General features: G+C 50.6%; 1 protein-coding gene across 2 annotated transcripts in view; it reads right to left on the minus strand.

Moving 5' to 3' along the window:
• Positions 1-14016, minus strand: part of TMEM181 (transmembrane protein 181) — a 71995-nt gene that overhangs the window by 30995 nt on the left and 26984 nt on the right. For both annotated transcript variants that reach the window (XM_036110080.2, XM_036110082.2), the window contains exons 2-4: positions 9098-9201; positions 2786-2841; positions 640-730 (exon numbers count right to left, since the gene is read on the minus strand). In XM_036110080.2, the coding sequence (XP_035965973.1) occupies positions 640-730; positions 2786-2841; positions 9098-9201 (251 nt within the window). The remainder of the gene's footprint in view (positions 1-639; positions 731-2785; positions 2842-9097; positions 9202-14016) is intronic.

Here is a 14016-nt window from a genome sequence, read left to right on the forward strand (position 1 = left end):
TTACTGTGGTTCTGGGGTTATCTTTTCAAATTCTTTCGCAGCCAAAGCGCCTCATCTGCATCACAGAACATGGAAAACAATGTGTGACCATTTTCTCCGTTCTCCCTGAGGACGCGTAACTAGTGCCGCTCCAGACTCGCAGAGCTGCAGCGTTAGGGACCGGACGCGCCGGGGCAGGGTTCTCAGCCTCAGCAGCACCGATATTTTGAGGCCAGATCACCCTCTGCTGTGGGACTGTCCCGTGCACTGCGGGATGCTCAGCACCCTCTAGGTACTAGGAGCACTCCTCTGCCCCGGGGTGACAACTGCCAAGTGTCCCTGGGGGACAGAACCTTCACCTCAGGGCATCAGAACTGAAGCCTCTCCCAGAACCCCAGGGAAAAGGCGCTGCAGCCGTGGCTACCCTGTGGAGCCGCTGAGCTAAGCTGACGGGCGCTCGCTGAGCGCTGCATCATAACTTTCTCTGGAAGACACTGGCAGACATGGAAGGGGCTTCCAATCTGTTGCTGTTATAAAGACTAATGAACATCCCTGTGATCCATCTTTGAGCACTTGTTCAAAGATTTTAAAGCTCTCTCAATCTTTAAAATATGGTGCTTTGTACAAAGAAACACCGTTCCGAAATGTCAGGCTTCATACCTTTTGACTGATCCAACTCCACAACGCACGTGAGCCACAGTTGCTGATTATATGTAGACAATGGATTTGAAAGGATTTGAATTGGCTTCAGCTAAGGCAAAAAGAAAAAAAGAGTTAAGTAATCCGTATGACCTTTTCATTAAGTCTACCAAATACCTCATCTTAACGTACAAAATTTACATTTAGGTGGCTCAGTCATTAAGCGTCTGCCTTCGGCTCAGGTCGTGATCCTGGGGTCCTGGGATCGAGCCCCGCATTGGGCATTGGGCTCCCTGCTCCGCGGGAAGCCTGCTTTTCCCTCTCCCACTCCCCCTGCTTGTGTTCCCTCTCTCGCTCTGTCTCTGTCAAATAAATAAATAAAATCTTTAAAAAGAAAAAAAAGGTTTGTGTAAGCTCAAAACAGAAATGTGTGGTTTTCCTTTAGACAATATAAGTAAAATTTTGCCTTCCAGAAAAAGAAAAGACTAGCTTCCTATTGCAACCCCCTCTGTCTCATGAAAACCTCTAAGCAGGCAATGTCCAGCATCTGCAGCCTTGGGACCATATACCTACTTAAATAGCAAGAAAAGCCATCCTGGAGAAAAAAAAAATTAACAGTACATAGGATAAGATGTACCATAAGATAATAAAGGACACCAAGAATAGAGCTTGATATTCACAAGAATCATTTCCTCAGTTCCAATATGCCGTACCAGTCGCTGTTTGAGGTCTATTGTTTACAGCTTTAGGAAAGTCTTACTGCCCCTGGAGAGAAAAATTAGACGGGACCCCATCGCCAATGATGCTTTTGCAGTGTGTGCTGAAAACCGTAATACTGGCTCCTAGCAGCCGTGGGAGACAGAGAACATTGCTTAAGGAGCCCACCGACGGTGCCAAAGAAATGCATTATTTGAATGAAATCTTTGAACATAAATATGTAGTATCTGTGTTTTAGAACTGACAGAAATGCTCTGTGACTAAAGGCTTGCCCGAAGCCACGAGGCATTGAAACCTACAAGAGGATGGTCTATCATCCTTCAGAAGTGAGTCTGATCTTTTGGGAGCAAGTCAGTTTGGTGGGACGGCTGCTATTTTTAGGGTCAAAAAAAAGGACTGACATCCTGAGAGAAATTTTATTTTTATTTTTTTTTAAGATTTTATTTATTTATTTGACACAAAGAGAGATAGAGAACACAAGGAGGGAGGAGTGGCAGGCAGAGGGAGAGGGAAAAGCAGGCTCCCCGCTGAGCACGGAGCCCGATGTGGGGCTCGATCCCAGGACCCTGGAATCACAACCTGAGCTGAAGGCAGACGCTTAACCAACTGAGCCACCTAGGCGCCCCTGAGAGAAATTTTAAAAGACCAAACTATGTTCAGGAAATCCCAATGGTAGCACCTCTTTGAATCAGGTCCTCAGGGCAAGAGAGAAAGAAAATCAAGAAACTCAAATGTCAGTGGGCTAACCAGAGGGCCCTTTCCAACTAGCAAGAGTAGAATTAAAAGGTAAGTTTTTGGACATTTTTCTCCGTTTGCTTTTTTGAAAACTGTAAGGGTTAAAACCTACCAGAGAGCTAAGAGAAGGAAGGCAGGGAGGCGTTTGGGGTCAATCAGATTTAAACGTTATGGTGCCATGAGAACGTGGGACAACTGCATTCAGTTTACAGGTAAAGATATGTCTGGTATGCAGAAAAAGAAAGGGGTTTAGTTGTTTGGGCTCTCACAATTAGCATTTATTAAAGATTACTGAAATTCTCCAATTGGAAAGACCTTTGTTTTTCTCTAAAGATGAAGAATCAACCACATTTAAAAAAGAAAAGAAAGAGACCTGCGTTAACTTGTGTAAATATAGTAAGAAACAGCCAGATGCCCACGGGAGCATTGTCAGAACTCAGAGTCTAGGAAGACTTGTGGGCGTGAGGGATCGGGGTGAGTCAACCGGCATTTGGAAAGCAACTGCTGCTGCCCGGGCTGACAGCACCGTCCTCTCCAGCACTGAGCTATTGCCGCAGCAGAGAAGGTCCTTCTAGCAAACCAGAGCCCAGAGGCCAGCAGCTGACAGTGGTGTGAGACGTGCGTGCTGCCTAAGAAGCAAGCTGCACATCAAGGGTGGCGCGCCCCAAGGACCCTCGGAGTGACCCCGACAGCTGCCCCCTCCACCCAGTCTTACCTTTTTACTGTTATTTAGTGAAAAATTAGCTGCAGACGTCTGGATTACTTTGGGCCCTAAAAGTGTAATAGAGAATGAGAAAAGCAGGTTATATCTATATCGCTAATTAATTTATTGATTGTTTTTCAAATGCCAAGAAAGACACACATTATGTAGCGGTGGTCTTATTGTCCTGCTCTGTCCTTAGGGGACATATAAACACACAGACACACAACATCCACACTGCTGCACGTCATGACTTCCCAACGCAGGGGACACGATATGACCGCCACACACCACATGTGATTCCCCCAGGATCCATCTACGCCAAAACCTCTCCTTTGCTTTCAATGAGTGCTCGCTCTGTAGTGCTCGGATCCAGGAAACTATTAATGACACAGACAACGTCTATGTATTTTGTGAAGTATAAAGATTTCTGCTAAAAAATTAAGACACATTTATCTGTTCATCCAATTAATCCAGTCTTCCAAAAATATTTATTAAGCTCAGGATATAAAAAAGCATAAAATATATGAATGTACACTCAATGTATATTCCTGAAACAGCAGATATATAAGCTTCACGGAATCTTACAAGGTAATTTTTCAGAGCTTTGGCCTCAAAGGAAAGCAGCGTGAAGCAGATTTTAATTTAATTCATCTAAAATCATTCTCAGCTGTGATGCTAGTTTTCTGGGCTGCCTCAGTGACCAAGTATCCTCCATTTAGAGGAGGAGACACACAAGTACGCACAGGACTATGTAACAAGTTCATAACCAATGCAGTGACACGTGTCTGGAATGTGTTCATGAATGCTGAGGAGGCTGTCCCTGTGTGGGAAGGAGGCTTGCACCCCCAGTGAGGCTTATTCTAAAAGATTCACAATCTGAGCAAACCCCTGTTCCAGGAAATAAGGCAGTCTGCTTTCTCAGAATTAAGAACTGGGAGTCAGAAAAGTCTAGACTCTAGTCTTAGCTAACTTGGCTTTCTGAGTCTGTTTTCACATTTGCAAAATGAGGGCAACTGAGTCAGTGGCCTCTAAGGCACTCCTAATTCTGAAATCCTAATAACGCTATTACCAGAGGACTGAGGACGGTGATTTTTGTCAACTTGACTGGGCCGTGGGTACCCAGATATCCGGCTAAAGGTGATTCTGACTGTGTCTGTGAGGGTGTTTCTGGATGAGATTCACATTTGAATCAGTGGATGGAGGACAGCAGACTTCCCTGCCAATGTGGGGGGGGGGGGTCCTCATCCAAATGGTTGAAGGCCTGAATAGAGCAAAAGGCTGAGTAAGGGAGAATCTGCTCTCTGCCTGGGCTTGCTCTCGGTCCTCAAGCTGGCCCATCAATATTCAGCTGTTTCCAGACACAGACTGGACCTTATCTGGCTCTCCTGTGCCTCTAGCTTGTGGATTACAGATCTTGGAGTTTCTCAGCCTCCATAATCCTATGAGCCAGTTCCTTATAATAAATCTCTCTCTCCCCCTCCACCCCTGCCCTCTCTCCCTCTCTCTCTCTCTCTCTCTCTCTCTATATATATATATATATATATGCCTCCTATTGATTCAGTTTCTTTGGAGAACCCTAATATAGAATTTGGTACTGAGAGTGGTTATAGAGGAAGAATTTTTTCTTTTTTTTAAGATTTTATTTATTTGAGAGAGAGAGGGAGAGAGAATGAGCAGTGGGGAGGGGCAGAAGGGGAGAGAGAAAGAGACAGAGAGAAGCAGGCTCCCCACTGAGCAAGGAGCCTGCTGTGGGACTCAATCCCAAGACCCGGAGATCATGACCTGAGCCGAAGGCAGATGCTTCACCGATTGAGCCACACCCAGGTGCCTGGAGGAAGAGTTTCTCCCTATTGGTTCTGGGGTTTCTGGAACTGGTTCTCTAATCTGATCAGGTGTAAAGATGGTAGTGACTCTACATCCAGTAAAGACAGCACTGGTTCATGAAAATATGCAAACCATCTCCACTGGATACTCCTAGATTCAACCACTTATAAGAAGGAGCTAAGTGACTCTATTTGTGATATTTTAGAATATTTTTGGAAAACAAATAGAATGAGGTTGACTGGTTGTTCCTAATGTCCCCGGACAAGGTGAGCTCCAGGGTTTGAATTCCCAGCTCCAGTGCTGCGTAAGTGATCTGACGGCTTCGGTGTGCCCTGATGGAGAGTCTGACCTCCTGTAGCCACAGCGCTGAGTGCTGCAAGTCAAGCCCAGAATCTCATCCTGCAACTGGCTGAATTACAACACAAGCTGAACACCAGCCTCACAGGCTGCCTCACTGCTCAAGCGATCCTGGCCTGGGGACGTGCAGGAAGATCCTAATGAAGATGGGGGCACGGAGCTGTTAAATTCCTATGCATCTTCTTTGCCACTGAAAGAGTTCTCCCCATTCCCAGTAGAAGGAGACAGACTCCCCTGACAGCCATGCAAGACAATGCCGATTCTGCTCAGCAACCTCCCCTCTCTGATTCTAGAACGATAACTAGACTCAAGTTCCAGCAGGCTCCTAAAGGTGAGGTACAAGGTATGACCCATGAGGAGATGCACTACACTCCAAAAGAACTACATGAGTTTTCTCGTTTATATAGAGAGAAATCCGGGTAACATATGTGGGAATGAATACGAAGGGTGTGGGAAAATGGTGGAAGGAACATAAAGTTGGATCGGTCTGAATTTATGGATGCAGGCCCACTAAGGAGAGATTCTGCTTTGCATGTTGGAGCTCAGGGAGTTAGGAAGGGCTCTAACAGTTTGGATGGTTGGTTAAAATGTGGACCAAAAGGTGGTCCCCAGTGAGCAAATCAGAAATGCCACACCTGCCTTGGTTTAATGGAAAGGAAGGGATTCGGAGGCTTAGGGAGGTTGGAACATTGGGGTACATTTGTCATTGAAGACCTGCTGGGAGATTCCAGGACACAGAGCTTTCACCACTGCTACGACAAATAAATTTGTGAGGGAGGCCCCAGCATCCTTAACGAGCTCTATGACTGCCCTGCTCTGTGGACCAGATCTTACAGCAGGAACCATGGTCAGTGAACTGGGGAAACCCAGCGCAATGGGAGTAACTGGACCCCGGGAGCGGTGGGGCCAAGCAGCGGTGCTCACCTATCCAAAGCAAGGTGGGTATGACTCCTGTAATGGACAGGACAGTCAAAGCAGCAATCAGAAGAATCTGATTCACACAGACCTATGGGACTGGCTAGTTGATTATGGCGTTCCTAGAAGTGAAATCCACAGGAAGCCTGCTAAAGTCTGACTTGATCTGTGTAAGCAGAAAAGTCTAAGTCAAGTGAACAAGAGTCTAACCTGAATCATAAAAACAGAGAGTCACAGTCCATCAATAGTTTCCAGATTTGGGTCACTTTACAGACCCAAACCCCTTGAATGAAGGAAAGAAGACTGGTTCCCTCAAGAAAGCACCCCAGTACACTGCCAAAAATGTAGACTGCTAACCATTCTCCCAAAGGAACCTACAGCCTTTTTACCAAGATAACTGCACATTGGGGAAAAGGAAATACATGTTGGGGTCCCCTGGACACTGGCCCTGAACTGACCCCAATTTCATGAAACCCCAAACACCAGTCAGAGTAGGGACTTATGGGGGTCAGGTAATCAATGGGGTTTTAGCTCAGGCACATGTCACAATGGGCCCAGTCGGTCCTGAACCCATCCCTATGGCTAAGTCCCCAGTTCCAGAATGCATAATTGCAACAGAGATACTCAGCAACTGGCAGAATCCCCAGACTGGTTCCCTGACTTGTGGAGTGAGGGCTATTATGGCGGGAAAGGCCAAATGGAAGTAACCAGAACAGCCTCTACCTACAAAAATACAATCAAAACCAGTGTCACATTCCTAGGCCGCAGACATTAGTGTTCCCATCGAGGACGTGAAAGATTCCCACCACACCCCCATTCAACTCGCCTATCTGGCCTGGGCAGAGGGTAGGTGGCTCTTGGAGAGGACAGGGGACCGCCATCGGCTTAACCAGGGGGTGATCCCGGCTGCAGCTGCCGCACAGCTTGAGCAAAGTCACACATCCTCCGGTAGCTGAGAGGCGGCTGCTGTACCAGCAAGTACAGGACGAAGCAGTCTTCTGCATGCCTGGGAATAAGGCCCACCGGCAGCCAGGCCAGCAATACACCTTCACTGCACTGTCCTACCCCAAAGGTATGTCACTCCCCAGCCACACATCAGAGTTTGCACAGATCTTGGTCATCTTTCCCTTCCACAAGCTATCGTGCTGGTCCATCGCATTGATGACATTATGCTGACTAGACCTAGTGAGTAAGGAGCAACCACCCTAAACTCATTGGTAAGACACTTGCATGTCAGAGCACGGGAAATAAATCTGGTTAAAATTCAGGGGCCTTCTACCTCAGTGAAATTTCCGGGGGTCCCGTGGTGTGCGCCATGGAGAGCTATCCCTTCTAAGGCAAAAGACAAACTGTTGGATTTGGCTCCCCCTACAACCAAAACAGAGGCACAATGCCTAGTGGGCCTCGCCTCTTCGCGTTTTAGAGGCAACATGTTCCTTGCTTGCGTGTGATACTTTGGCCTATTTACCTAGTGACCCAAAAAGGTGCAAGTTTTGAGTGGGGCCCGGAACAAGAGAAGGCTTCCCAGCAGGTCCAGGCTGCCGTGCAGGCTGCCTGCTGGGGCCATACGAGCTGGCAGATATAAAGGTGTCTGAAATGTCAGGAGAAGATAGGGATGCCATTTGGAGCTTCTGGTAGGGCCCTATGGATGAATCTTAGTGCAGGCCCTTGGGACTTTGGAGCAAAGCCTTGCCCTCCTCCACATATACTCTCCTTGCAAGACACAGCTCTTGGCTTGCTATTGGGCCTGAGTAGAGACTAAACACTTACCCATGGGCCCCCAAGTTACCATGAGACCTGAGCTGCCCATCGTGAGTTGGGCACGCACGGCAGCACTCTAATCGTCAAATGGAAGTGGTTCCTGTCTGATCAGGCCCGAGCAGGCCCGGAAGGCACAAAAAAATCTCTCTTTTGGTATCTACATATATCCTATTGGTCTGTTTCTCTGGAGAACCCTAACACCAGTACCCATTGGGGAGAAGGAAAGGGATGTGGGAATCCTGACATCGTTTCTCTGATCTCAGCCTGGGTGCATCACTTCATTTTTGCAAGAGTGGAAAAGGCTGAATATAATCACGGATATTGCAACAGATAGTAGCTTAGGGAAACAAGAATTGGCTGAGGTCCCGTGAGACTCCAATCATAAGCCTATCAATGCCTCTCCTACCAATCTTCAAAGGACAGCTATGAAAATTGAGTAAGATGACTGATATGTACTGTGCCGGGATTAATGTGACTTATTCCTTGGTGACCTCACGGGAAGGAAAAGAGGAGACTGGCTACAGCTGCTACTGTCACCGTGATGTTCATCATCGGCGGGCAAACAGCCACCTAAGCAACCACCCTCACCCCCAGCTTCCTCGGGCCAGTCACCAGCCCCAGTCACATTGAGGTTCAGGAACTAGCGTTTGGAGGCGCAACTGCCTCTGGGACAGGCTGAGCCTAATGTCGTTCACGCTTTAATATGAAATGTAATTAAACAAACACCTCCCAGAAATCATGCTCACCAAACATGATATTTAAGAGGGAAAGAAGAAACAACCTAGGCAGGTCCTGGTCTCCTATCCCCTGGATAGGGCCGAAGAGACCGGGTTGCTGGGAACCTTATGAAAACGGGCCGACTTCTCTCATTCTGTTTTCCATCTGTGTGAAATGGGGTTGGACTGGGTGATTTCAAAGGCATTTTTGAAGCGAAGACCATTACGGTGTGGCTCTTCCCTCACACTGCATGCCATGGAACCCTGGGGCACTGAGGCCCTCACACAAGGCCAAAGCCAATCTGCAGGCTCCCTCCTGCCAAGAGTTCAGGGCGTCACTAGTCACGCTCCCGGCTCCCCTTGGTCACCGCAGCCCCGTGCTCATAGCTGTCTCATGCCCCCCCAAGAATGTGCACTCCTGGCCTGTGGCCCCCGTCTATCAGCATGTTCTGAACTCCCCAGCGCCCAGGCTGGGTCCTGAGCACAGGAGCCTTGACGGAAATGTCTGACGGTCCAATAAAAGGTACGCAGTCAAGGCCACCAGGTGCTGGCAGGCTGAACTCAAGCCCTGGCTGCTACGAGGGGAGACACCCGGGCTACCCCTTGCCCAGTGGGTTCAGAATGAAGTGGCACTTCACCCTCTGCCAAGGGGCCCTTAGCAGGTGACAGAAAGTGGGTACAGCTTGGCCAGGCTGAAAAGCACGCACCAGGGTGACTGTAAATGATAAAATGACCAAGAACTGCACCTTACCTCTGATCCCAACGAAGACAGTCAGGCCAAAACAGACGAAGAAGACGACAAACACGAGGACAAAGTGGCGCTTGGAGAGTGTGTAGAGCCGCATGGGCGCCAGCCTGCAGAGAAGCCGGGGGCGGGGGGTTAGGTGGGGGGTGCTGAGTCCACAGGAGGCCCCTCCCCGAACCAGCAACACCCCCAGGCTGCATCAGGCCGCCCCCTCCCCCCTCAGAAGCGGACCTACTCTAAACCCAGGTGACCTGCCCGACAACAGTGCCTAAGTCACCTCAGGGACCACTGCAGGGTGGGCGACTGGCCAGCCAGACCCCACTCCTCATGGCACAGGAGCGCGCTGTGGCTTCGGTGCCCACGAGAGCATGTTTCACGCCACACACGCGGTGGCTGAACACCCTCCACACGCGCCCACCTTCAGCGGCCACAGCAGAGCCCGAGGGCACAGAGGACCCCAACCCATTCAGGCCAACACACGGCCTGAGCTGTGAGCTGGCACAATCAAGCCCAGACTGGGAAGTGCGGGTGCCACCAGCTGGTCCTCCAGTGGCCCACAGCTTGGTTTCTCCCCGGCCGGGCTCTCGCCTGCATCAGCCCTCCTGGTGAAGCTCAGCCTGACTTTCGCTGTGGGTCTGGTTCTGATGCAACTGAGCAAGCTGCCTGACTCGCCTGTGACTTACACCAGTGTGGAGAGCAACTGCGCGGACCCATCCCAACAGCCCCCCAACCCCGGCAGGAGGGTCCCTGCCTATCACGCCTACTTTCTCCTCTGCTCAGAAGAAAATGGCAGTGGCGGAGGGATCAGTTCTCTTCCAGAACTCCCTACCTCAGGTGTCAGTAAACAAAAGAAAAATCCATGAAGGACCAGACGATGACTGTCTGAGGCTTGGCCAGCCACACAGTCTCTGTCTCCAGTCCACACGGCGCCTCTACATGCGGCCCAGACGTCATGTGCTCGCGTGTGCGTGGCTGGGTTCCGATTTAACTCTACCACAAAGAGGTGGTGGGCCAGGTTTGGCCCCCAAATGGCGGACCCCTGCCCTATAACCTAAAGTGGAAACCCATAAATCCAAAGAGACGAGAGTGGGAGGGGGGAGGCTGTTTTGCTTTGCTTTTTACATTATTTTTATTCCCCTAGCATTTCCTGGTCTTGGGAGCTGAGACAGAAGGAGGCACTTCTCATGCCTCAGGAACAGGACACACACCCCAGGCCAGGGAAAAGCAGACTTAGAACTGAAACGGAGGGAAAGGTTATTTGCTTTTATGGTGCTGAGTGCACACACGCAACCTCTCCTCCACATCGCTCAAGATTCCAGTTCCTGAGCAGGAAATCACCTGGGTGGTATCTTGGGGCAAAGGTTGGGGCCCATAAGCCACCTTCGCTGAGACGTGGCTTTGCCGATTACCAAGCCGGCTCTCTCCAAGAGGACCCGCCAGGCCTTTGGGCGAGTGAACTCGGAGGTCAGTGTCACCGTGTTTCACGGAATGACGACACCAGTGAAGAAATAAAGGAATGAGTGCCTCTGTCTTTTTCTTGGGGACGCAGGTCCAAAGGCCAACCCACAAACGACCCTACTATGCATGAGAAATGAGAGCCAGTGAATTAAGTAGGCTGACCCCAACTCCAATTTGGGACCGTAAAGGGTTTTTTTGGTTTTTTTTTAAGATTTATTTATTTGTTTGAGAGAGAGAGAGAAAGTGCGGGGGTGGGGGACAGTGGGGAGAGGGGCGGAGGGAGAGAATCTCAAGCAGACTCCTAGCTGAGAGTGGAGCCTGACACGGGGCTCGATCTCACAACCCTGAGATCATGACCTGAGCCAAAGTCAAGAGTCAGACGCTTAACTGACTGAGCCACCCAGGCACTCCTGGACCCTAAAGATTTTAAGAGGCCTGAAAGCCTTAAAATAGTAGAGCCAGAAAGGACCTCAGTGAGGACGTCCAACCCCATCAACTTACACACGGGGACACTGAGGTCCAAGACTGCAGAACACTTGCCCAAGGGGTCACAGCTCTGCCCCTTGGCGGTAACTGCTGGTCCCCAGGAGGGAGGCTGGGCAGCAGGAAGAGCTGAGGGGACCCACCTCCACGACTGCATTTCTGGGGAAAGCCCTGGGGAGGTGGGGCCGACATCAGAACAAGGTCTTCTCTGTCACCGCTCTGCTGTCCACAGGTGTCGAGGCTAAGAATGCAGTTCCTCTACACAGTCTGCAGGAGGGAAAGCACGGGGCGTTCTCACTGTGAAAAACCCCGACACAACGCTAAACGGATCAGATGCTGGGGAAGACAACTGAAGTCTGTAGTTCACAGGACGGCACCAGTGCTGCTCTCTTAGTTTTGATAAACGTGCCACGGTGCTGAGATGCCAACATGAGGGGAAGCCGGGTGAGGGGTGTACAGACACTCTGTACTATCTCTGCCGCTCTCCTTGTAAATCTGAAGTTATTTTAAAAATTACCCGGAGTCATTTACGGCACCGGAGTCTGCTGCTCTCAGGGCGACCTACCCACCCCACCCCATGCGGGGGCTCTGAGGGGCACGGAGGGCTCCCAGCACAGGCAAGAGCCCAGAAGAGGTTACTTGGAAGCAGAGAAAAACAGAGTAAGAATAATTATATTTAAATTCTGATTTTTAAAACACTCTATCATTAAAATACATTATCAGTAACTTGTTAGGAAAGCAGTTACTTAGCAGAAGAGAGGGAACGGGAGGAGAGACCAGCCAGGCCCCAAGAGCACAAGGTCGAGTTCCTGCAGCACCCGCCCGCCCGGGGGCGCTGTGCCCATTCCCCACTCTGGGGCTCAATACAGATCTAGTGCTTCCCTTCCTTAAAACTGCCACTTACATCCAATTTATTACAGATTCTCCTGGTTCAGAAATCAGGCCTCATCCAATTCAATGGAAAAAAGACACAGAGAAAGCAAAAGCAGTCCCCTGCCCGAGAAAATGCCACTGGGCACAACCACGTCCATGACCTCAGCTTGCTGGGGACCGGCTGGGGAAGGAGCCACACTTCGGTCTTCAGCTTCCTGACCAGCAGTAAACCTTTCCAGGCACCCTCAGCTGGGGGATCTGGGGCCCAGAGACCGCCTCCAGCCACAGGGTTCTGTGGGCCAGGGCCAGCACCAAGATAGCTCAGTTCTGCGCGACGGTGCCTCCTCCCCAGGGCTCCTTCCACTCTCAACTTCATGTCTTAAAACTTTGAAGCAGTTCACCAAAACTCTAGAGACTTCCAAAACCTCAGGAACATCTTCCTATTTGAGACAAATCACAGCTCTCCACTGTTGTTCGGTCAAAGCCGCAACCGTGAGATGCCCACATGAAGACAGCGGCAGCGGAGAGTCCAGGCAGCCCCAGCCGCTCTCGCTCACATCTCCCGGCCCCAGCTGCCCCACAGCCACTTCCAGCCCAAACCAGGCACCCAGTCATTTCTCTGCCTACCTCCCACCTCCCCTCCCACCCGAAACACCAATGTGTTTCTGACAATCAAGCTAAACTAACCAGCGGCCCAGCCAAGTCTCTGTGAGGAGACAGCCTTTACGCCCTATGATCAGGCCACCAACAGAAGGAATGTTCTGTAAACGCTCAGAGGCAAGACTGTGATGCAGAAAAGGCATGGAGCCCATGACCAAGAGGCTTCTGATCGAGCAGCCTTAACCCATGTCAACCTCTACTGTCTCCCATCCCCTTCTGGGACCCACACTGTGTACTCTCCGACCCCAGGTGACCCCTGCTTCCTCCTTCATGCCCCTTCCCGCCTCCAGGAACCATCCCCAAGCCCCTGCCTGCCCCTGATCCTGTTCTGAGATAGTGTCTCCCAGGACATTTTCACTTAGGACTCCACACCACTTTATGGTCAGTAAGTTTAAAACTGAACCCATTAAAGCACAAAATAACAAATGAAAAAGCTGCTTCCACTGCCCATTTCCTGCCTCTACCCTTTCTCCAGCCCCACATCCTGAAGCCTCAGGGTCCCCTCTGAGGATGCTCGCCTCTCATTCACCCTGCACCTGCAGCCGACCAGGAGGAGGCGTGTCCTGCTTCCTAACTTTTCCTTCCCAGTGCGGGCCTCACAGCCCGGGCCCGGCCACCACCAGCGCGGAGCCGGCCTCCCAGACGCTGCCCCGCACAGGGAGCCTCTGGCTCCCCACGGCCACTCCGTCAAGGTTCCACTTCTCCTCATGGCTCCCAAGGTCCCCCCAAATCCCTGCCTGGGATTCCTACCGTGCTGCATGTACCCCACGTGCATTACCACCTCCCTGGTCATCACGGCTGCCTTCCGAGGTAGGTACTACCACCACGCACATTTCCCAGATGAGCGAGCTCAGGCTGAGGAAGCGTTTAAACCCAAGCATCCGCATCCGGGGCTTAAATTCTGTTTCCCAACATGGTCAAGCCAGACTCTGGACCAGCCCTTGCATACACTGCTCTCCTGATGGGAAATGCTCTCTCTTCTCACCACCAAAGCATCGAAATCGGACTCAGCAGGGCTCACCTGCACGCCCCACCTCCTCCAGGAAGCTTTCCCTCCCTTCGCTGTCTCTCACATCTTTAACCTATTACAGCCACATGGCTGAGCGCCTGAAGACAAAGTACCCATCTACCTGTGTGGATGCCAGACACGCAAAAACACCTACTCAACTTTCCTTCATTATCTCAAAAGTGTTTATGTACTTCCCTCAAATTGGCAACAAGCTACAAGGGAACATTTCCCCAAACACCGTGGCCAAGTCAAGCACAGCAGCTGGTAGGATCTCCTCCCTGGAAAATGAGAGCAGGAAGGCCTGGAGCAAAACCCTGCCAGCTCAGGACGGCTGTCCCTCCTTTCTCTCTTCTTGAGGGGACCATACGCCAGTCTTCCTCTCCAGGCCCGCGTCTCTTCTCACATGCAGGCATTCAATACGCAGACTGGAAAATGCAAGCCT

Source organism: Halichoerus grypus, chromosome 9, assembly GCF_964656455.1.
Source record: "Halichoerus grypus chromosome 9, mHalGry1.hap1.1, whole genome shotgun sequence".
Lineage (NCBI taxonomy): Eukaryota > Metazoa > Chordata > Mammalia > Carnivora > Phocidae > Halichoerus > Halichoerus grypus.